The sequence below is a fragment of the Megalops cyprinoides genome, chromosome 5 (genome assembly GCF_013368585.1).
Source record: "Megalops cyprinoides isolate fMegCyp1 chromosome 5, fMegCyp1.pri, whole genome shotgun sequence".
Taxonomy (NCBI): Eukaryota; Metazoa; Chordata; class Actinopteri; order Elopiformes; family Megalopidae; genus Megalops; species Megalops cyprinoides.
This window is the reverse complement of record NC_050587.1, coordinates 24,263,214-24,285,613: the sequence shown is the minus strand read 5'-3', so window position 1 is coordinate 24,285,613 and position 22,400 is coordinate 24,263,214. Positions and strand designations below refer to the sequence as shown.

The window sequence follows — 22,400 nt, the reverse complement described above, 5'->3', positions numbered from 1 at the left end:
ATTCAGTCTGAGCGGCGTTCACCTTGCCGCTGTGCACCGTGGTCCCATCTCCAGGGGCCCGCGGCAAGTCTCCAAGGCAAAAAAAGACGGCCCCACACCCTCTACCGAAGTCAGGCTGTGGCCCTTCCCTCAGACGGATGTCCTTCATGTCCAGGTTTGAGAGGGAGATCTCTCCTGCCAGCTGTTAACCATGTCAGTCCGGAGTGCCAGACGGCAGTCGCAGCACTGTTGCCACTGTTTTTGCTGTTGTTTTCACCAGACCTCAGTGGAGGCAACTTAATTTGTCACTGCTAGATTTTTACAGCATGATGCATAGCATGCCGTGACATCATTACATCACACCATCATTACAGACAACGTGACTTTGCATTTGCCACTTCACGTTACACCCAGAAGACAGTGATGCACTGGTGTGGGGGCAGGGCCTACACACACCAAAAAAAGAAAACATCCACACCATTTTTAGCTGCACAAAGTTTTCAAACGGACCTTGAAAAGTTGAGAAGTCCTTAGATTTACCAGCGTTCATTTTCAGAAACGAAGAGAAAAAAGGAAAAAAGCGTCACTATGAGAGTCCGAAAAGTCACTAACTTGGCAAACAGTGGCCCACGGTGCTTCCTGGGGCCCGTCTTCCTGCCGGGCCTCGGCTGCGCAGCTCAGGCAGTCGGCTGCGCGGCCTCTCAGATGAGCCGCTCCTCGGGCGGCACTTTGAGCATGCTGTCCATCTCCAGCCGCGCCCCCGCCACCTCCTGCTGGCTCGGGCTGTAGGTGCCCTCCGACTGCCGCTTCTTCCGCGCGGTCATCACCATGACGCTCAGGCCGATGACGACCAGCAGGAGGAAGCAGCAGCCCAGGGGGATGGCCACCATCAGCCAGGAGACCCCGTCTCTCTGCTGCTGCTTCTGTGAAGGGGGACAAGAGAGGGGGAGATATGCAGTTAGCGCCACCACATTCATTTCGCGCCTGCCATCTGACCGTGGTTGGATAATCAATTCATGCTGTCAGCGAATTCATGCTATCTGTCATTTCGCACCACCCATTAATTCATTTTACCTGTCAATTCAGGCCCGTTTTACCTGTTAATTTGTGCTACCAGAGGAACATACTTACATAGAATAATGTATGCTTGGCTGGAGTCAGCTGACAACACCAGCAACAAGGTCTTTCTAAGAAACTGTCCTGTGTGTTATGGTTTTCACTACATGATCATATTTATATAAATTGTTCATTTAGATTACTTTCAGTAGTATTTTTACTTGGCAGCAGTAATTGATGAGGCAGCCAAAAACAATGTATAACATCCTGTCACATGGTTTTTGCATTGGCAACTCTAATCTCACTAGAAACCCAAGGGTGGCATAGGGCCAAGTGTCCTTTTAGTTTTAAAAGCAGTGATAAGCCAGTTACTCAGGTATTAGAGGATAATAAAAATTTTTTGTCAACCAAAAATTAATTTCATTTTTTTTCTCATACTGGCTCCTTATCCTTAATTTTAAACACCTTCATCAAATAACATAAATTGCATCTTCAGGGAGGGAGAGCAAAGAATGTAGAGAGGGAACATGTGAGAGGAAAGAAGAGAGGAAAGATGAGAGGAGCTAGAAGGAGAGAGGGAGGAGAGAGGGATCAGGAGAATATGACTCACGCTGGTCTCGCAGTTTGGGCCGAAGAAGCCAGGTGCACACAGACACAAGAACTTGTTGAACCGATCCAGACAGGTACCCCCATTCTGGCAGGGGTTAGACTCACACTCGTCTGCTTCTGCCTCACACCTGGAAGGCATACACACACCACATGTGTGAGTTAATTATTCTTATAAGAGATGGAAAAAATTGGCCTCCTCCTTCCACTGAACAGAGCAAACTACTGCAATTGGTGGAGTGATAATTGTCGTAGTCATCATAGGTAATAGTCATAATCACAGAGATGCCACTTCCTGGTCAGGGCCCAGGTCAAATACATGAAACTTTGGTTAGTGTTATCACAGTGGAGCAATTACTGCTCAGTAGCCCATAATTCTGAGGAGACAAGCGCATGTTCTGTCATCATCCCTATCTTTTCACAAAGTGTCAGTTACTACACATGGGAGAGCTTTGCCTAGCTTAGCATTGAAATTTAAAGTATTTTTTATTCTCTAATGACAATTGACCATTGTTATTTGGGGTTGGTGATAAAGCAGACAGCTCCATCGATAGTTAAATGATGCAACGTTGGCAGAACAAAAATCACGTCACACACAATATTGACAAAAGCAGTCCTTTCAACACGTAACAGGTCATTCTAAATTTCAGTAGTTTGACCTCCTGGAGTGTTTTCAGCAAATGTTTATATTGGGCTTTGATTCTGTCTCGTTGTATTTCATCTATTTTCTACTGCATTTGTTCGCCGTTTTGCCGGCTGGTGAAAAAACACCTCTGCATCTTTAGACAACACTGTTACATCAATGACCAAACCTTCACATTTTCGACCTAGGTTGGGCTCCCAGAGCAAGGTCACATAACAGAGTGGTTGTGTGCCTGCCTCTCACCTGTCCCCTCCATAACCTGGTGTGCAGGTGCAGTTGGCCCCCCAGGGCCCATCATTGCAGACGCCATAAACACACTGTACATCCTCCTCACACGTCAGGGGTGGATATTGCCACCTGGTGGAGAGAAACGGAATGACGTTTTCGACACTATTGTGATTAACCAGACTTCTTACAGCTTTAACAGGCCACCTTAACCGCCTGATTTATCTTTTTTAGAAATAATCTTTCACATTTCCCCTGTGTGTCTGACGTAATGGTGAAAGTCCTGACTGAACAAAAGTTCTCGCTCAAGGGAGTCTGTATCAACATTTAATTCTTTTAATTCGGCTGGAGGTTGTAAATTGTCCCACCATTCTGAGCTGTCCTTGATTCTTCTTACATTGGGAACATGAGCAAATCACAGTCACATTCCTTATTTTACTTCAAAAGAAACCTCACCCTCCCATTGCTACCAAAAATCGCTTTGATGTGTCAAAATAAATGCAATTTTTACATCTATTCATTCACTCATTTACCCTAAGCAACCAAACTTTCAGTTGTTCGGCAAAGTTATGCCAAAATTTGTTTTCATTTCTAATGTAAATACAATTCATTCATTCATTCATACATTCATGCCTCCATTCATTTATTTGTGCATCCATTCATTAATTAGTTCATTCATCCATTTACTCATTCATTTGTGCACTGAGCCCCCAGGGGAGCAGCGAGAGTCCACTCACTGGCAGAGGGGTCCGGAGAAGTCCGGAGGACAGAGGCAGGTGTAGCTGTTCACTCCATCTATGCAGGTACCCCCGTTCTCACAGGCGTGGTCCTGGCACTCGTCCAGATTGATGTGGCACCGTTTGCCCGCGTAACCGGGGAAGCAGTCACAGAGGTAGCCGGCCAGGAGGTCAGTGCAGGCGCCGTGGATACAGGGGCTGGAGGCGCAGTCGTCTATGTCGTCCTGGCAGTACTGGCCCTCCCACCCCGGGGCACAGGAGCAGCCGAACTGGTTAAAGAGGTCCTGGCAGGTCCCGTCGTTCAGGCAGGGCTGGGACAGGCAGACGGGAGCGCCGATGCACCCCATCCGAAGCCTCTTCCCCGCCTCCCTGACGAAGCGGGCCTGCTGGGGCGGGTTGCGGTCGTCCACGAACGGCAGGTAGACCTCGCCCACCCGCACCGTCCCCAGGCAGCCCACGAAGTCCTCCGCCAGCCACAGTGGCGCCTCGCGCAGGAAGTCGGGGCTCGCCAGGGCGTCGGCGCTGCGGCCCTCGCCCCACCCGTCCACGGTGATGAGCCAGCGGGAGGCCGCCTGCCGGGGGTCCTCCATGGAGACCCGCACGCGGTGCCACTTGCCGTCGGCGACGGGCCGCCGGCTGGAGAAGGCCAGCGCCTCCACGCTGTTGGCGTCGCGCATCCTCACCAGCAGGGAGGAGTTGAGCAGCCCCACGCTGAAGAGCTCCCCCGCCCGGGACGCTCGCAGCAGGAGCCCGTCCGCCGCCCGCGTCCGCAGCTCCATGTAGATGCTGGTCACCGAGGTGACCAGGGAACCGCTGGCGCTGTACCGCAGGGCGTTGTTCTCAAACGTGGCTTCTGCGATGCCTGAGGGGGGGGGAACAAAGACACAGCGGTGTGACCAGGACTAGGAAGGCAAATTTGAGTTGGAACTTTTGCACACTTGGACTTGTTACACCTGTGAATGAGTATACAGAAGGTGATGAGGTCAGGACTCACACTCGTATCCATCAGGCAGGTCCACGCAGCTGCTGCCCATGACACATGGGTTGCTGACGCACCACACGCGTGTCTCGCACACCTTCCCCGTGAAGAAAGTGGGACACGAGCATGAAAAGTCGTTCCAGGTCACCGCGCACTCCCCTCCATTCTGACACGGCTCCCCCTGCAGGCCAAAGACACGTCAGAACAAAGCTAACTCTCATATCCATGTTCTCAATCTGAGGACAGCCTCAATCCAAATTCAGACTGACTGAATCTAAATTTTCACCAATTAGCAATTTATGCCAGTGATACAAATGAAGACTATTAAAAAGTCACTTATCTACGCTAGTTTCCTATAAATACACAAAGACTGTAGGGTGGAGAGGTTTCTGATTTTTTTCCCTCACATCTTAGTCATTACTTCTGTTTCAGCAAATAATTCTGCTGCAGTATCAGCTGAGTTTTTTAAAAATGCAAATTTGTTTAATGCTAAAATATCCCCAGAATATCTGCGTCTTGCTTGTGATTGGACAAAGAATGGCCAGGCTCCGCCCTACAGTAAGAGGAGACCAGTCCTACCCGGCATGTGTCATCACTGACACAGCCCGGATCCACGTTGACGACGTTGCTGGGGCGGTAGCTGTCCTCGGCGCTGGCGTCCACGTCCAGTCTGACCCGGTCCACGCGCACGTCCTGGAGGCACCCCTTGAAGTGGCCGCCCCAGGCCTGGACGTCGCTGCCCCTCGGGAGCCCGCCCCTCGGGAGGCCGCCCACGTACGCCACGTCCCCCGCCTCCACGCCCACCTCGGGCACCGCCCCCAGCGGGTAGCGCACGCCGCCGTGCATGACTGCGACACTTCCACGCCGGAGCTCCACCTCCACCAGCTGCCACTCCCCCGTGGCGACGAAGACGGGAGCCGTGGCGGGGGGCGCGGCAGGGGCGCTGGCCAGGACCCTGCCCATCTGCAGGAACACACTGAAGTACGGCGCCCTCTTCCTCCGCAGCTGAAGCAGCAGCCCGTCCGGCTTCAGCGAGCGCATAAAGAACGAGATGCTGAAGTTGGAGCCGTGGCTGTCTGTGATGGCATAGGAGGCGTAGCTCGAGGTATCCTCGTGGCTGAATGTCCACGTAGGGTATTCTAGGAAGAGAATAAGATAAGAAGAATAAGAAGCAATAGGTTTTGGAAGCAATAGGTTTTTTGCATTTTGGAAGCAACAGGTTTTTTGATTTGCTGTCTCACGGTGAACACTCTCGAAGGAGTGTGTTATACAACAGTACATACATAGCTACCACAGAAACACAGTGAGCACCAGAACCTCCAAGGCAAGATGCATGGAAGACAGAAGGGAGACACCAGCTGAATATCTGGTCATAATATAAAATATCTTTGCCTCCACAGCAGGCTGTAAGAATATCCTTACCATCAGCACAGCTGTCGCCATGGAAAGGACGGTGGCAGTCGCATCGGAAGCTGGTCCACAGGTCGACGCAGAGCCCATGGGAGGAGCAGGGGTCTGTGTGGCACCATTCTGTCTTAGTGCAGCCCAGCTCCAGGTCCTGGGCCTGGTCAGATGGGATGTTCTGCGGCAGAACGGGCCTGGAGTCGATCAGTAGATCTTCTATACAGCCAATGAATCCGGTTCTAGTCATAGTTATGTCCAGGTAGTCTTCTGGGACCCCACCCACAAATACGCGGGTAAGGGCATCTGGCGGGGGGTGAAAGGGAGCCCCCTTCCGGCGCCCGTCCTCCACCCGGCAGCCTTCACTGTCACACCCTGTCCCCTTCAGAACCAGCACGAGCTTCTCCCCCGCAGCCACGCCCACCTCACGCCAGCCGCCGTCGTTGACCGGGCCTGTGAACCGGGCCTCCAGGGCCACATCGCCCGAGACGGCCCTGGCATGGAGGCCGCCGCCCACGATCTCCAGGGACAGGAAGCTGCGGTCGTGGCCCCGGTGGAACAGGAGCATGTTGGGCAGGGTGGTGCGGAACCGCATGCTCACGCTGGGCACTCGGGGATCCACCTCCCTGCGGCTCCGGTCGGCATGTGGCACCTCAATGACGACGAAGCCGGGGGTGGAGAAGGAGAAGGTGGTGGGCGTGGCGCAGACCTCGTCGTAGAACCCCGGCGGGCACAGGCAGGTGTGCCCGTGCTGGCCGCCCTCATCCACCCAGGCCCGGCAGGTGGCGGCGTTTTCGCAGGCGTGGCCCACGCAGCCTGTCAGCTGCACGTCGCAGTGACGCCCCCCCCAGGGCAGGGCGCCGGGTGCGGCCTCTGGGCAGAGGCAGGTGTAGCTGGCCACACCGTCCTCACACACACCCCCGTTATGGCAGGGCTGGCTCTCACACTCATCAATGTTCACCTCACAGTCCACACCTGTGGAGACAGCACACCACATTTAAATAACTCTCCCAGAGCAACCTCAGTCTGTGAAAATGTCTTCTTTGTCAAGGGACACAAAACCCTGTAGAAAAGTCCATAACAGTGAGCTGAAAAGAGGACAGAGATGTTCAGAAGCAGAGGCTCTCCTGGGGACCTGTGTTTTTCAACCATGTTGTCTGAGACACACAATCTGCGTTGGCTTTTGACCCAAATGACCTCTAAATTCGTGTGGATTAACACTGATCTGGATTTGACATTTCCCTACTGTAAGCCCCTTGTGAGACTTCTGGAGGAGCTCTGCATACAGCGGCTAAAGAGTTAAACCCTCGCAGGAGAGAGAGAGAGAGACACCCTCACCTGAAAACCTAGGTAGACATGTTTAGACATAGGTAGATGCCCTCACCTGTGAATTCAGACGGACATGATTAGGCATCAATACATGCCCTCACCTGAGAGCCTGGGCATGCATAAGCAAGCAGAGACATGCCCTCACCTGTGAACCCCAGCAGACACGAGCAGGTGTAGCCGTTGATCTTGTCCTCACACCCTCCCCCATTCTGACAGGGCGAGGACTCACACTCATCAATCTCCACTGAGCAGGTCTCTCCTGTCAGGGGGGGACAACAGTTAATTACAATGGATTTAAAGGACCGCAAAGCCTATTCTCTCCAGAGAAAGTGTTTAGTTGGACATAGCCAATCATCAGTCAGCTCTGTAACAGCAATCTATGTAATGCATGCCTCATACGTCCAATCAAAGATGTACCCTGTGTATGATTTTCAGATGTTTTCAAGTACATAATATTATTTTACATAACACAACTATATACTATACGGACAATTTTACGATCACCTTAAAGTGTAAAAAAAATCAAATTTCTTGAAATGTTTCCTTGTTGTGATGAGTCAAAAGCAAGAGAGATTGTACATGTGCAGGTCTCTGTGTATATACACTCAGGCCCTCACTGCCTTATGAGAGATCACTAACAATTGCTAACATCAATAATGATTCATGCTAAATTTCTTAATTGTTTTTTTATTAATTTGGTGATTTTTGAATTACATTCTACAGGAGTTCTAGGGTGTCAGTAGACTTCTACTGATTTCTCACCATCTAGGCCTTAGGTGGCTCACAACAGACTCACTTGCGTATTAAGACTAAGACTGGCACAGGTAAGCACAGGCTCACCTGTGTACCCAGGTTGGCACTGGCACAGGTAAGCACAGACTCACCTGTGTACCCAGGTTGGCAGCGGCACAGGTAAGCACAGACTCACCTGTGTACCCAGGTTGGCAGCGGCACAGGTAAGCACAGACTCACCTGTGTACCCAGGTTGGCAGCGGCACAGGTATCCAGCTGCGTAGGCATAGAACTCCCAGTCCCGCTTTGGCATCTCGCCGTAGTGCTTCTTGTCCGAGCGCTGGATGCACTGACCTCCATTCTCACAAGGTTCGTCCACACACTCATCGATATCCACCTCACAGAACTCGCCCTCATACCCTGCGGCACACACACACACACACAAAGGCAGCTATTACAACCCTGCAGCACGCGCGCGCACACACACACACACACACACACACACACACACACAAAGGCAGCTATTACAAGCCTGCAGCGCGCGCGCACACACACACACACACACACACACACACACAAAGGCAGCTATTACAACCCTGCAGCGCGCGCGCACACACACACACACACACACACACACACACACACACACACACACACACATGCATACACACACACACATAAGCACAAACTGTAGTCACAGCTCCACAGGGCAAACATACACACACTGTTGTCACAACCCCTCAGGAAACACACACATACACGCAAAGGCAGCTATTACAACCCTGCATCACACACATATACACACACACACACACACACACTGTAGTCACAACCCCACAGGACACACACGCAATGTTGACCGCTCTGAGGCTCTACAGTAACACATGGGGGAGGTCAGAGACAGGGGAGAGACAGATGAGAAACAGGGAACAGGGGACGAGCCAGGGACGAGTGCAGACAGCTGTAAGTACCAGGCCAGCAGACGCAGGTGTACAGTTTCACACCCTCCAGGCAGGTGGCACCGTTCTGGCAGGGATTGGACGCGCACTCTGGGATGTCCTCCTCACAGCGCTCTCCCATGTACCCGGTGTCACCACAGTCACATGAGAAACTGGGGGGGGGAGGGATTTAAATGGAGCTATTTCAATCCGCAGCTTCCTCACATAAGCACTGACTGCATTTAAACTGCTCTGTGTGCAGAATGAAAGAGGTGGACTTCTGGGGTTTTAAGACCATTTTTACATTTTTACCAAGTTCTATGAAGATTGACAAAAAACATCCAATTTAACCTCACAGTTTTCTGTTCAGATATAATATAGTTATTTCTTCATAATTGTTTCTGATTGGGAATTCCTTTATTTGTCATGTGACATAAAATTAATTGATACCTTGATGCAATGCCATTGATTTAAAATGAACTATCACTTTCCAATAGCCTCAGGAAGATGCCAGAAGAGTGACATCTATTGGTGAAGTATGGTAAATACAACAACATGAATATACCAATGAAGAGATCGAGTCCAACCACAAAGCAGTTTGATCTTAACTTCGTGCAATGTGTAAACTTCACAGAACATATGCATAGCGCTGGTAATGTAGAGTGCAAATCTTTTTAATTGGTTATTTTTCCTCAGGATTACATGGATATTATGACAGCATGATATTGCTGCTTGCACACAACTGAACAATACCCAGGTCTCTAATATAAGAAGTCATAACAGCAATTTCTTTTCCTGAAACATCTCAGTATCACAGGAGTCTTGGCAGAGATTTGTATGGTTCCTTACCTGTTCACCAGGTCAGTACAGTTGCCGTTGTTGAGACAGGGCATGCTGGCACATTCATCAATGTTGATCTCACAGTCCAGGCCCTCAAACCCTGGGACACACTCACAGTTGTACAGTCCCAGCAGGTCCTGACAGGTAGCCCCATTCTGACAGGGGTTGGATGCACACTCATCAATCTCCGTCTCACAGTTCACACCTTCACAGACAAAAGAGAGAGAGAGAAAAACTAAATACACGGAGAGATGGACTCACTGTTCATCCTTCACAAAGAGAGAGAGAAGTACAGTCAATGGATGGTGTGATGGAACCACTGTTCCCTCGTTATGAAGAGATGTTGACACTGTTTTCTGCTTCACAGAGGAACAGAAAGAAAAAATAGTGCAGAAAAAAAATGGAAACAACAAATATCCATCACAGAAACTCCATGTTCTCTCTCTCTACGTTCTCTCTTAAGTTGTTTGATAATATTCTTACCTTTAAATAAGAATTAAATAAGATGACAGTAAGGTTTGAGCCAAAGGTTTTAGGTTTGGCACAGAATGACCTTAAAAGAACCAACAGCTTTGTCCTGACTGTGCACTTCATCACTCCCAAACAGCCTTATCTGTGAACTTGTCAAGTGGAGACTGGAAGACAGTCTGTTTAATGTTGACTGTTTGAGTTATCAGTAGATACCCGTCTCCATATAGTTTGACAGCCTCTCTCTGCATCCAGGGGCTCTTATCTTTCAAGTTTCTGCTCATGTCCCTTTAACTAGCATTCCAAGGGGCCCCAGCCCAGTCACAGTTAGATCCAACGCATCTCAGGTACTTTCTGTTTATATTTCAGGCCTCATTTTGAAAAAAGAAGTGATGAATAACATTGAAAGAAAACTGAAAGAAAATTGGAAATTGGCTAGCAACACTGAGAAAAGACATAATGTAAAGAATAACCGAGGCCATTGCAAGGTGTTTGTGTGGCACACCAAACAGTTTCCCTCATTTGGATCGTGCTTCTCAACAACAACAATTAGCATGTTTTTAATTGTTTCAGTGGATACTTTCACCGTCATTCCTTTAGGTAGTGGCTGGAGTCTGACAGTCCTGTGTGGTACTTCAGACATGGCTAATGAAAAATGCTTGTGGTACCACACAATTCAGCTTGCAACAGATAACGAGCCACTCCAAATACCAGCCCCTACCAGTAGAAGGGGGATGCCAAGAAGTGATTAGATGTTTTTGTCTCACCCTGAAAAAATAGCTGCGCTGGTCAATGTGAACCAAGTGGTGTGCAGTCATTAAAAGCAAATAAAATGCTAAAGAAAAACAAATGTATCAACAACGGTCATGAACTATTTAAAGCATGGGAAAGGGTAAATGGCTTCGTCCAAGGATATCGTAGTATTGATATCTATCTAGTGAGATACATGATGTAGCCTCTATACCACACACTCACGTTTTCTCTCATTTGCATGAAAATGAGACATGAAGGAGAATTAATTTACATCCAATGTGCAAAAACCATGAGAACACTTATGGCTACAAGCTGACAACAAGTGGGATTTTAATTTAATATGGAATCCTTTTATCTGCTGACTGAGGCTTTGGTTGACAGAATTCATTATCAATTCTACTAAAAAAAAAATAATGAATATGTCATAATCTAAAAATCAATTTGGCATTATTGATATAATGGCAAATATATTCATTTAATACATTATACATACAAATACATTTCATCTATGTAAGCAAGTATTCATTTGTTTACTTGAAGTGCATTCATTATTGTTTATGTTTTTAATTTTTTTGGTCATTATTTTAACATTGTTTTTGTGAGGACTCTGCTTTCCCCTCCTGAAATCAGACCTTTGACCTTTTTTAATTTCACTGGGACACAATAATGGCTTAAGCACGAAACTCTGAAAGAGGTGAAAAAAGACATTTTACTTAAAATACTATCCATTTATACAGAAGGATATTTACTGAAGTAATTTAGACAGGTTTCTTAAGGGTGCAACAGCAGTTTCCCATGTAGGATTAAACCATGGTTCCCTGTCCACGACACCTGGAACCAGTAGATGCTGATTCCGAAATTCTTGCTGCATTCAGCCAAACAATTTGATTTAGGATTCAAACCTGCAACCTATTGGTCACGAGTCTGGCTCTCTGAACACTAACCCACAAATGGCTGATATGTGAATTTGGCACAAGCTTTTTCCAGGTCGAAAGTGCAATTGGACCTAGTTACTGGACCTGTGACCCCCCCGGTTACGTGCTATGCCGCTCCACGTACCCGCGAACCCCAGCAGGCACTCGCAGGCGTAGCGGTCCTTCCCGTTGATGCAGGTGGCGTTGTTCTCGCAGGGCCGGGAGGCGCACTCGTTGATGTCGATCTCGCAGTGGTAGCCCTGGAAGCCGGGCACGCAGAAGCAGCGGTACTGGTTGACGCCATCCATGCAGAGGGCGCCGTTCTTGCAGGGGCGCGACAGGCACTCGTCCACGTCCTCCTCGCAGCGCTCCCCCCGGAAGCCCGGGGAGCACTCGCACCCGTAGCCGTCGGCCCGGGCCACGCAGCTGCCGTTGTTGAGGCACGGCTCCACGCTGCAGTCGCGGACGGGGGTCTTGCAGTCCGCCCCGCCATAGCCGCGCGGACAGAGACAGAAGTAGCCGGCGACGCTGTCCACACACTCCCGCTCCCCGGAGCAGGGGTCGCTCTCACACTCGTTGATGTCCACCGTGCAGTTGGGCCCGGAGAAGCCCTTGGGGCAGGCGCAGGTGTACTCCTCCGTGCCAGGTATGCTGGTGCAGTTGGGGCAGGCGGCGAAAACGCAGCCGTCGTACAGCTGCTCGCAGTCCTTCCCCATGTACATCACCGTCTCCCTGGGACACAGGCACACGTAGTCGTCCATAGTGTCCACGCAGGTGGCTCCGTTCTGGCATGGCCCGGACAGACACTTTTCAGAGGACTCAGAGCAGAATATCCCTGTAACAGAAATCAGAAATGCGTCTGTTATGCAAGCGTCTGTTATGAGTACTAGCAAGCATGCGGACTTGAACACATATCACACCAAAGTGTCATGAATACCACATGGCATGGGCAGCATGTAAAATTAACGTGACATAATTTACATTTACATTATTGTCATTTAGCAGACGCTCTTATCCAGAGCAGCTTACATAGATTACCACTTTACGTATTATCCATTTATACAGCTGAAAATTTACTGAGGCAATTTTGGATTAAATACCCTGCTCAAGGGTACAACGGTAGTGCTCCTGCAGGACACTGAACCGACAACCTTTTGGTTACAGCCCTACTCATAAGCATAGTAAATCTATGATGGATGAAGATGTCATAACCTGGAGCTGATTGATAGAGCGGTATTCAGCCTCATGTTGACGCAGAAGTGCCTTGAGAAAGTTTTGTTTCTTGTTGCTTATTAAAGTCTTCTTTCCCCTCAGCTTACAAGAGAGGTAATGGGCCAGATAGACAAGTAGGCTTAAAAAAGTCTATGGAGAAGAATGTCACTGAACTGTTTTGTTGGGAACATTCAGAAGAAATTACCACCTACTTCAGTTTATCCACAGGGGCATAAAAATGTCATAGGAAATCTTTGTGAATAGACCACACATACTGTATAGACTCCTGGCACTTCTATTTCAGGCGTGACTGTGGTCACATAAACTCCAGCTCGTACCCCAAACGAGTGGGAAAAGGGGCTAAAGAATGCATTCATTGTCAGGTCAGACCTGCCAGATTTCTCCACTTCAATTCTCACGCATCAGCTGCTGAGAGGAAAGGTCCTGGCGGCCCTCGAGGTTTAATCGCTGGTCTCCATGCTGGAATTCCTGTGCTCAAATCCCCGCTGAGTCCACCTCGCATAATCAGTGCCTATGCACTTGTTAAACACAAGGTTTAACACTCATGAACAAGCAGTTAACTACAGGGATGAGCATCAGCTCAAGGCTTAAACACTCAAGTTAAACCAAGAGCAGCGGACCACCTTCCATCTCGCTGGTAAACAGGAGAACTCCACAGATATGAGAGTATCTCTAAAACACTGTTTTGTGCAGCAAAGGCACTCTTAAAATAGTAATATGAATAAAAAACTGATTTGTTTATGCAAAAACATTTTATGTCAGAGGTGATTTACGAATCTCACCAAAATCCTCTTATTTACGTATTAATGTATTTATTTATTGATGTATTTACTCATCTAACCTTGACACATACAAAAAAAGAATAGATATGAAGAAGAAACATTGAGGGTGTCCTATTGAAAGCTGGAACAAAAGACCAATGTTACACCTTAATCAACAAAGTGGCAAGGTATGCCAAACAGTTAAGGCACAATTTTGGTAAAAAGATAAAAAATATCACTTTACTAATGAGCTTAATCCCCTCCAGTTCCCTGCAGTTTAACATCACCTCACATCCAGCTTTGAGACTCAAACTCCACTCTACAGACTTCACTCCCTGGGAAATGTTACTCATTTGACTGCATGTGCCTGTGATTTAGTCTGCTCTGGCTGTCAAAGAAGATGTTTTGACACACCCTCTCAGCTTCATTAGAGGCAGTTATTAATTCAAACAAAATAAATCTAATTGCTTCATCTCAATTCAAACACAAAATAGACATTGCATAAATCTACACATACATAAATATGATGGCTCTAAAATAATTTGACTTTTTTTCACCATTGTGCTATGAACTACAATAGTCAAGTGAAATGTAAAATGATACATATTTTCTTACTGACACAGCACAAGCATGTCATACATATTGGTTTCCTGAGCAACAAAGTGTAACTGTCACAGAATTGTACTTAAGCAAAGCAAATGTACCTGGACTATAGCACAACAAACAAATGTAATTAAACTACAGCACAACACACTCATGTAACTAAAGTGAAGAGCATTAAACAAATGTAACTAAACTAGCAAATCAAACAGATATAACTGAAGTGTAGCCCAACAAACATGAGAATGTCACTGTGATCGTTTATGCGACCAAAGCTACTAACAAAAGGTTGCAGTGGTGGGGCTGTGTCTGACTCTTCATACAGTGGCTGTTGTTCGCTGTACAGAGAATTCCTGAGTGGATGTAGCTAAACGGTTTGAGGGGGATTTTTTTTTACCCATCCATTATCTCCCTGAATCAACCAATCATGTGACTTGGTGCGGAGTCATTCAGCATTCCACAGGCCGGTACACCCCACCCCACCACCCTCTCACAACCCCCCTCTGCCCAAACGTCCTGCACTTTGATCAGTGCCCTGTTCAAAATTTCTCAGTCAGGCAGAAGATATTAATGATGACGAGTGAAAAGAGAGAGGGGGAGAGAGGAATGCAGAGCCATCGGTCCAGCGGGACGGGAACCCTGCGCCCAATAGGCAAGCAGTTGGCAGTTAACTCCTCTGTTCCTCCTTTTTACGGTCCCAACCAACAGATGGCTCAGAGCCGTAAGCCCTTAACACTGCTGACCTGCCACTATCACCTGACCAGAGTTAAGAAAGTCAATGAAAGCGCGTATTAACGTAAAGGTCTTGGTCCGGGCTTTCACCACGGCTTGTGGAAACTGTTTCCCTGACCACGTGTGCCATCTTAATGCATGACACAAAGGGCCTCACCTTCTCACTTTTGACAATGGACAGAAGGCCACTGTAACAAGAAAACCCACAATGCATGTGTCACACTCGCAATGTAAACACACACACACACACACACACACACACACAACCAAATATAAGTTGCAGCTATTTATCAGCACACAGCATATAAATCCCTATGTTGATATGTTCCATTCAGGGCCAGTCAACACGATACAGTTCCGAAAGCCATTTCAAAAAGCGCCTGTAAAAGTTTTATGGTCTTTCACTGAGCTCCACTGTAGTTATTTGACAGATGCTCTTGTCCAAAGTGACTTACATTCGCACATGTAGCAATTAGTAGTAATTACAAGGACTAGGATACAGAACACAGTGTCACATCAGTGATAACACACTTAGCTGAAAAGTGGTGTTGTGTGATAGCCATGCAACAAAGGTCCTTATAGGCATATACAAAGTTCTTTCAGATCTTAAAGAACATTCTACCCTCTTGTGAGAACGGGTGCATAAGAATATAAATCTGTTTTCATCAGTCTGACAGAACAGTAGGGGGGCGCAGGCTGAGCTGACACAGAGGCCTACAAAAGCAGACACTTTAGGCCGCAAAAAAGACAATGATGACTGCTGCATTTGTTTTCAGCCCACCATTCAGCATGTCACCCTGCGGGTCTTTGAAGTGACTTCCCAGGACCCTTCCTGAAGCCTCTATTGTGTGTCACCAGACCACTGTACCCCACACTGCCCCCATCCCACCCCAAACCCCATCATCGGACACATTGCTCTCAGGGAGCAGAGCTGAGGGCCAAGTAAACATGTGACACAGCCCACTGTGGTGAGGTTACCATGACAGCTCAAAAAGCTGAGATAAGGTAAGACTGATACCCCCCCCCTCCTCCGACCTCTGAACTTTACCCCCTCCCTGTCAGAGTGAAGAATCTCTTGGTGATGAGGTGGTGGTGGAGGTGGAGGTGGGGGGGTCAGAGCAAAGCCACTCACATCACACTGCATCACCGTAGTACTCCCTTTGTCATTGTCACCAGATGGCCAAATAGCTTATCTTACAACTTACAATTGCGTACCTCCCACAACCTTTATATGACTGGATTTTAACTGGTACAACCGAGGTTAAGCACCTCAATCAAGGGTACAAACCCCACCACCCGCAATGCCCACCTGCACCACGACTGTGATAAATCCAAGATTTAACCCATGACACTCCGTGACACAAGGGCTCTGACCACCACACCACATGGTGCATCGCTCCAACTGATGTTTGTTCCCGTGGAATGCAAGCTGCATGACAACAAAATCAAGTGACAACTCATATGAGGACATAGATTTCATAAGCAACAGAACTTACAAAAAGGAATGCTAAATTATTATTTTATTGGTACGTGGAAGTGGCTGGTATTATAATTAAGCTTTCTGTCCTACGTTAATCCCCAGTGTGAGTTCAGGGGCTCAAATGCCATTCTGTCATTAATGCCAGTGGCAATGCAGAGCTGTTCAAAGAAACATGTTGCCCAGGTTTTTTCTGTGTGCAGTTTTAAATAACATCAAAAATTATGACCACAGACATTAAACAGAGTACAAAAGTTAGGTGCACCTACGCATAAACCTTGACAAATTTCAGCTTTTAAGTGCAGCTTTGGAAGTTTCACGCACAACTTATGCCGGTATGTTCTTTCAGGCAGTGTGAACAAAGTCTATAGAGGATGTGATGCCATCACAATGGGCACAATGTAGAAGTAAATAGTGCAGAACGGTGCTGGGACTCTTCAGTCAGATTCCTTCCTTTTCATAGCCAGCCAGTGTATAGAAGGCCCGCATTAACCTGCACAAACTAAGAGGCTTTATAAGGGGTAACAATAACAGAGTGCATTTACATGGCACCTTTCAAAGATCTCAAAGCACTTTACAATGGAGGGGGACAGGGTCGATTCACCTCAGCCACCACCAATGTGTAGTACCCACTTCTAATCTGCTTGCGATATGACACACAAAACTGTTTCAAAAAATATTAACAAAAAATATTTTTACTTAGTTATACACATACCTTTTTTGGTGTCAGCATTTTGTTCTTGAAAAATTAAATTGCATTTAGCTCAGGTTTTTAGGTTAGAAAGGTTTCCATTCACACACTCATACCTCCTTAGAAATTTGATTATCTACTCATTATCAACATGTGGACAGTAGTGATGATCAATCACTTTTCTCTGCTGATTAGTGAAAGTTATACTCTGCCTACACAGAGCACAGAAATCTATGGAGCCTCCCATTCAGTGGGCTCAATATTGATATAGAATATCTAGATTCGCTACACCACTATACTCAATGAAGGATCCTGAACATATATACACACCAGAGACAGAGTCTAGATGTACAGTACCTTCTATCACAGTTAAACAACATTTGAAACTGAACAGTTTTTCAGAAGGGCTGTTCTGGTAATTCTGTAGCTATGGCATCTGTGCTTTATCAGCACCCTTCCATGGAGCAATATGTCTAGCAGCAGTTCCCTGGCTCCAAAATACACCATCTGGATGAACTATGCAGAAGTCATAAAGCAAGCCAGTTACAGTCCACTTCAAGACACCAACCATGCAGAACACCAAGAGCAATACCACCAACACTGCTCAATCTCAGCTCTGTCCCAAGGACGTACTGGAGCACACTCCACACCTGTGTGGCGAGTGCAGAACCCCCACCTCTCCCTGTTATCGTGACTCTTCACAGCTGCGTTACAGGATTCTGAGCTCCGGGGGCTCTCCCTGCTCGATCTTCCCATCCCACTAAGCTCCTGACGCCTCGATCCACCCGAGGATTAAAGACCAGCAGGCTAACTGTCCCGCAAAAAAATACGAAATGTGCTTTGCCTCAGATGCTCCAGCAGAAATCAGTGCCCGTCCGTATGCAAAGGAGCCCCGCAGTGGTAGTGCAGCAGGTGGTGTGGGGACAGGGGACTGGTTAGAGTGTGAAAATCTGGACCCCTGGGAGGGCACCAGTTCCAGTGCCAGGTGGGATGTTGGCTGTACCCTTGACCAAGCTGCTTAACCTCAGCTACTCCGCTGCATACTCACTTACGCATTAGAGCTGATGAGCGCTGAAACCACATCCATTGACAGTACAGTTCTAGAGGTCTGCAAGTTCAACAGAAGCACAAAAAACACACATATACACATATACACACATACCGAAAACACACACACAACACACACACACAAACAAACAGATATCAGTAGGCACAGAAAGACTCAAGCACGCTCCAGGTTTAAGTGGTTTCTGAAGCACTGAGACAGGTGGCTTTCACACTCCTCTGATCTCCTCTCTGTGGCTTCTGCCTTGGGCCTGCATTTGAACAGCAGGATTCTATAGCAATGAATAGAAATATAGAGTAGCAATATAGAAACTATAGCAATGATTTTGCATCATTACAGTTGCTGTAATTAGGCTGGCTATTTGTTTTTGTAGCAATAGGCATGAAAAGTTTATCTATGTTTTACATGGTGTCTAACACCCTTCATGATCCCTTAACAACACTGTCCCTGTCTGCCTGTGAAATGTGTCCAGATTCTAAGATGTGCAATATCCTTGTTTACTCCTATTAAGGGAGAACTGTGATAGAATGGATTCTCTTGCTGCATGAATTTGTCTGCCAAAGACCACCACCACTCTGGCGTTCGAAGAATGCCTGTTTTGTTAGAGCGCTCCAAAGCTTGGATCAGATGCCAAGTCCAGCCATTAATCCGTCCGCCTCAACTGTCAGCTCCAGGACCTGCCATTAACATCTGACAGGCCAATCGGCTTTCATGTGCAGAGAGCTTTATTAGTTTTCTTAAACCTCATCGTCGTCTCCAAGCCCACGATCAATATCTCTCATCACGTGAGTAATTCTGGTCCCCCGAACAGGTTCATGCTTGAGGAATGAGTTGCCCATAAGTCCTGGGTTAGGACCAGATTCCCCAACCACACTGCAAACCCCCTGCAAATCTGGTCCCAGATCCACGCTTTCAGGCAACTTCTGCCTGGAGCCCAACCCATGGCTGTGGACAGTAAATGCTTGTTCCCTCTCTGTTTGCAGGTTTGCATTTGTAAAGCAGATGGTTATTTGTTTACTTATTATTTTGATCCTTTTCTTCCGAATAAATATGCAGCCTGCTTTCAAAGTGTTGCTCTAAGAGGCTAAAAAAATGACTATATATGCATACAGCTAATCAGACAAACTAATTGAGAAACAAAACAGCCAACACACAAGTAGCTAACTAGCAACATCCTCGGTGGGTAAGGCAAACTAACATTGAGATTTACCTGGGAACTAGCTGTCTGTACATTCAAAAATTTAAGTGTATGTCTATGTATGCCAGAAACACATAAGCTGGCCATAGCCTGTAACCGCTTACCTGGATGTGTTCCACCTACAAGCAAGTACCACAAGCAATGTAAAGATTTCACAGTGTTTGCTTTACAGTTAGAATGGCGTATGTATTAAAGTAATGGTTTTCAGAAAGGTCCACCACATGATCGGACAGGTCGTTAACTACATTTTGTTTCAAATGCATGTATTTTCATGAGCTTTTAACCACAAGCGTTAAAGCACCATATGATGTCACACCAATCAGTTTTAATTGAGTAGTAAGTATTTTCACTCATGTCATGCAAAGTTATGTAGTATTTCACACATTTAATATCATTATGCTCCGGTCCCCAGGTGACTGTCTGTGATAGTGAAGCAATTTTAACAAAATTTAACATTGGTCTGTATGGAGAAAACAAACAGTGCTAATTTTGTAAATAGCCATCTCTCATCTCATGAAAAGGTGTTGTTCCCCAAGGAAATTAACCAGGGAAAGCATCTGTATGGACATAACATGCATTATAAATTTGCCTTGTGATGGCCTTTTATTTGTGAGTGTGCTTGGTTGGTCTATGTAAGTATTTTCACTGGGGTTTCAATGGGGTGCAACACTTATTCTGGTAAACTTAAATCAGTATCAATCTATAATTAGATATACAAGTTATATTGACTTTGAGGAGTAAATTACTAATCATTTTTTCAGGCACCAGGTGAACCTTATGAAATTTTGCATCTCCCCTTTGTGCTATAAATCAGGAAGCATGTTGAGTTCATCTTCAGAGCCTGTTGCCTGTTCGTAATGGCCAACAATGAGACCTGCCCCCGAAGCTGCCAGTCTGTTTCAGACACTCCACTCGGATGGGGGGCTGGGGGAAAATTGGGTCAAAGCAGAAAATCTCCTTCCAACTCCACCCCACCCCCCCAAAAAAATTAAGCACTGTTTAACCAAGCTATACCTCTCCAAACATGGGAGGGGAGGGGTCATAGCTGGTGTGGCAGTACTTTCAAAACCGTGAATGACTATGATACTGCTTGAATAAAATAAACAATAAAAAACTGTCTCAATCAGTAAGTCTGAATATTACTGTTACACACAGTCTCTAGTAACTTCACAATTATTCCTACATACTGTGCATCTTGACGTAACAGAAATCAGTGAAAAAACTGACCATTTATTTCTAGAGAGTGAAAATTGCTTCCACCCCAATTTTTGATTTTGTTCCTCAGTACTGTTTCATTTTAGGTTTTTCCGTTGTCACTCCTTTGGTACAGAGTGTATAGACTCATTTTAATTTTGCCCTTTTTTAAACTCAGAAAAGAATTAAAACCAGCCTGAGTACCGCTTTGTATCAGACGTCTGTGATTGCGGATAAGAGCCTGATGATTTTGTTGTTCTCTCAAGATTATGTAGATCTGCGAAGTAACAAAACAGGGTCAGAATCATTTTTTTTTTTTTGCATGTACCTTTCTGCAAGGTTTATGGAGGAATGAATGAAAAGATACACACATGCACATCCAGGTTCTGCAAATCTGACCGTGCAACCTGTTGCTCTTGCAGCTAAGGCTGGATTACAACTCTTCCATGAACAACTGCCAGCCAGCGCCGCTTGTCCTTCTCAATTGGCTTATTCCCAGACACACTGAGTCCTGCAAACTCCAACAAACGCTGCATTACCACGAAACGGTCCTCCACCACCCCTCAGATCTGCCCATAGTAAACACAAACAGCCACTGCTTTAGCACAAACAATAGCAAAAAAAGAAAAAGGAGGGTAGAGATTTTGAGTGCCTTACCCCACTTAAACATCATCATGGTAAGCAACAATGTTCTGTAGTAGTTTGAGTGGACTCTCCTAAACTCCATGGCAAACCAACGACCTGAGACTTCCAGAAAGAAAGAAAAAAATCTTCACTTCAAAAGGTGCCCCCTTGGCATCCCAAGACAGCCCTGCTCCTATTTGTTTGCTGTGGGCATGCTAGAGGCGCTCCATGTTTTGCCACTAATGTGAGCAACATTAGCTTCTGTGGACAGAGAGCTTGGTCCAGCCAAAGCAGGGTAATCGCCCAGTGGGAGAGGGAGGGAAAACCTGGACTGGAGCCCTGACATGGACTCTCCCCCTGAGTGTTTAAAGACGTTTAGGTGACCTTACTCTGAGGGCATTTTCCTGAGGGGTAGATACAAACAACACATGCCACACGATATTTCCAAGAGCAGACTGTGTTTTATCATTATTCTGTTGCTCCTCTAGGACAGTACAGTACATGTCTTCATAAAAGGAAATCAGGATCAAATAAATACAGTAAGGTAAAATCATGATGACACTCTGCCGACATCATAGTTTATGAACTGAACCCAACAAACGTCATCATTCACAGAATGGAATAGACAATAACAGCTATATTGTCCATAGTGGCAGACACAGTGTCCTCATCCATTGTAATATGTTGAATCTGATATCGTTAATTCAAAAAAAATCTTTTACACAAATTTAGCACGTTTCACATCATTTGAAAAATTGCCCTATACAATATTGTACAACAAATGCAATGCATATCTGATATGCTTTGTATTGTATTGTTTTTCATAGAAATACATATGATAGTGGTGGCGACTGAAAAAAAAGTATGATATACCTTGTGAATATATTCATGCATTTTAGATGTTAAAAGTAAGCTTTTATTATTAGGGGGAATCCATATCATTGGGCGGGAAAGTCCAGTTCAGGTTTTGAATTTTGTGCACTGGACCTATCAAAGGCTGCGTGGGTCCTTTGTGAACACGGGAGTTTATCTCCTCGCGGTGCAACATCTACCGGGGCCCCTGAGCCGCATCACAGCTGCGCTGCTGCTAAACCCCGCCCTCTCAGATTGTCGTAGCCTACTTTAATTATACACTTGGCACGATCGCGTTGTGTGAGCGCTACATAGAGACATGACAGACATCCGCCAATCTCCTCCAGACAGCGAGGATAAGCTTCGACTCTA

The 22,400-nt window shown here is 46.5% G+C and overlaps 1 protein-coding gene across 1 annotated transcript; it reads right to left on the bottom strand.

Moving 5' to 3' along the window:
• Positions 1 to 680: 680 nt before the first annotated feature.
• Positions 681 to 21,279, bottom strand: crb2a (crumbs cell polarity complex component 2a). The gene is made up of 13 exons (XM_036529869.1): positions 21,210 to 21,279; positions 11,746 to 12,435; positions 9,475 to 9,670; positions 8,659 to 8,798; positions 7,928 to 8,107; positions 7,101 to 7,214; positions 5,648 to 6,601; positions 4,805 to 5,364; positions 4,241 to 4,406; positions 3,247 to 4,108; positions 2,528 to 2,641; positions 1,646 to 1,772; positions 681 to 902 (listed from the first exon to the last, which is right to left on the bottom strand). Exons 1-13 carry the CDS (start codon positions 21,277 to 21,279, stop codon positions 681 to 683), a joined length of 4,395 nt encoding a protein of 1,464 aa, XP_036385762.1.
• Between the last annotated feature and the right edge of the window lie 1,121 nt (positions 21,280 to 22,400).

Excerpts from the sequence above, each read along its gene's own strand:
- crb2a (XM_036529869.1), bottom strand. The coding sequence starts at position 21,279 with ATGGAGTTTAGGAGAGTCCACTCAAACTACTACAGAACATTGTTGCTT. Across the intron at positions 12,436-21,209 it reads CATGATGATGTTTAAGTGGG|GGATATTCTGCTCTGAGTCC; the intron begins GTAAGGCACTCA and ends TTTCTGTTACAG. Across the intron at positions 4,109-4,240 it reads CCTGCCTGATGGATACGAGT|GCATCGCAGAAGCCACGTTT; the intron begins GTGAGTCCTGAC and ends CCCCCCCCTCAG.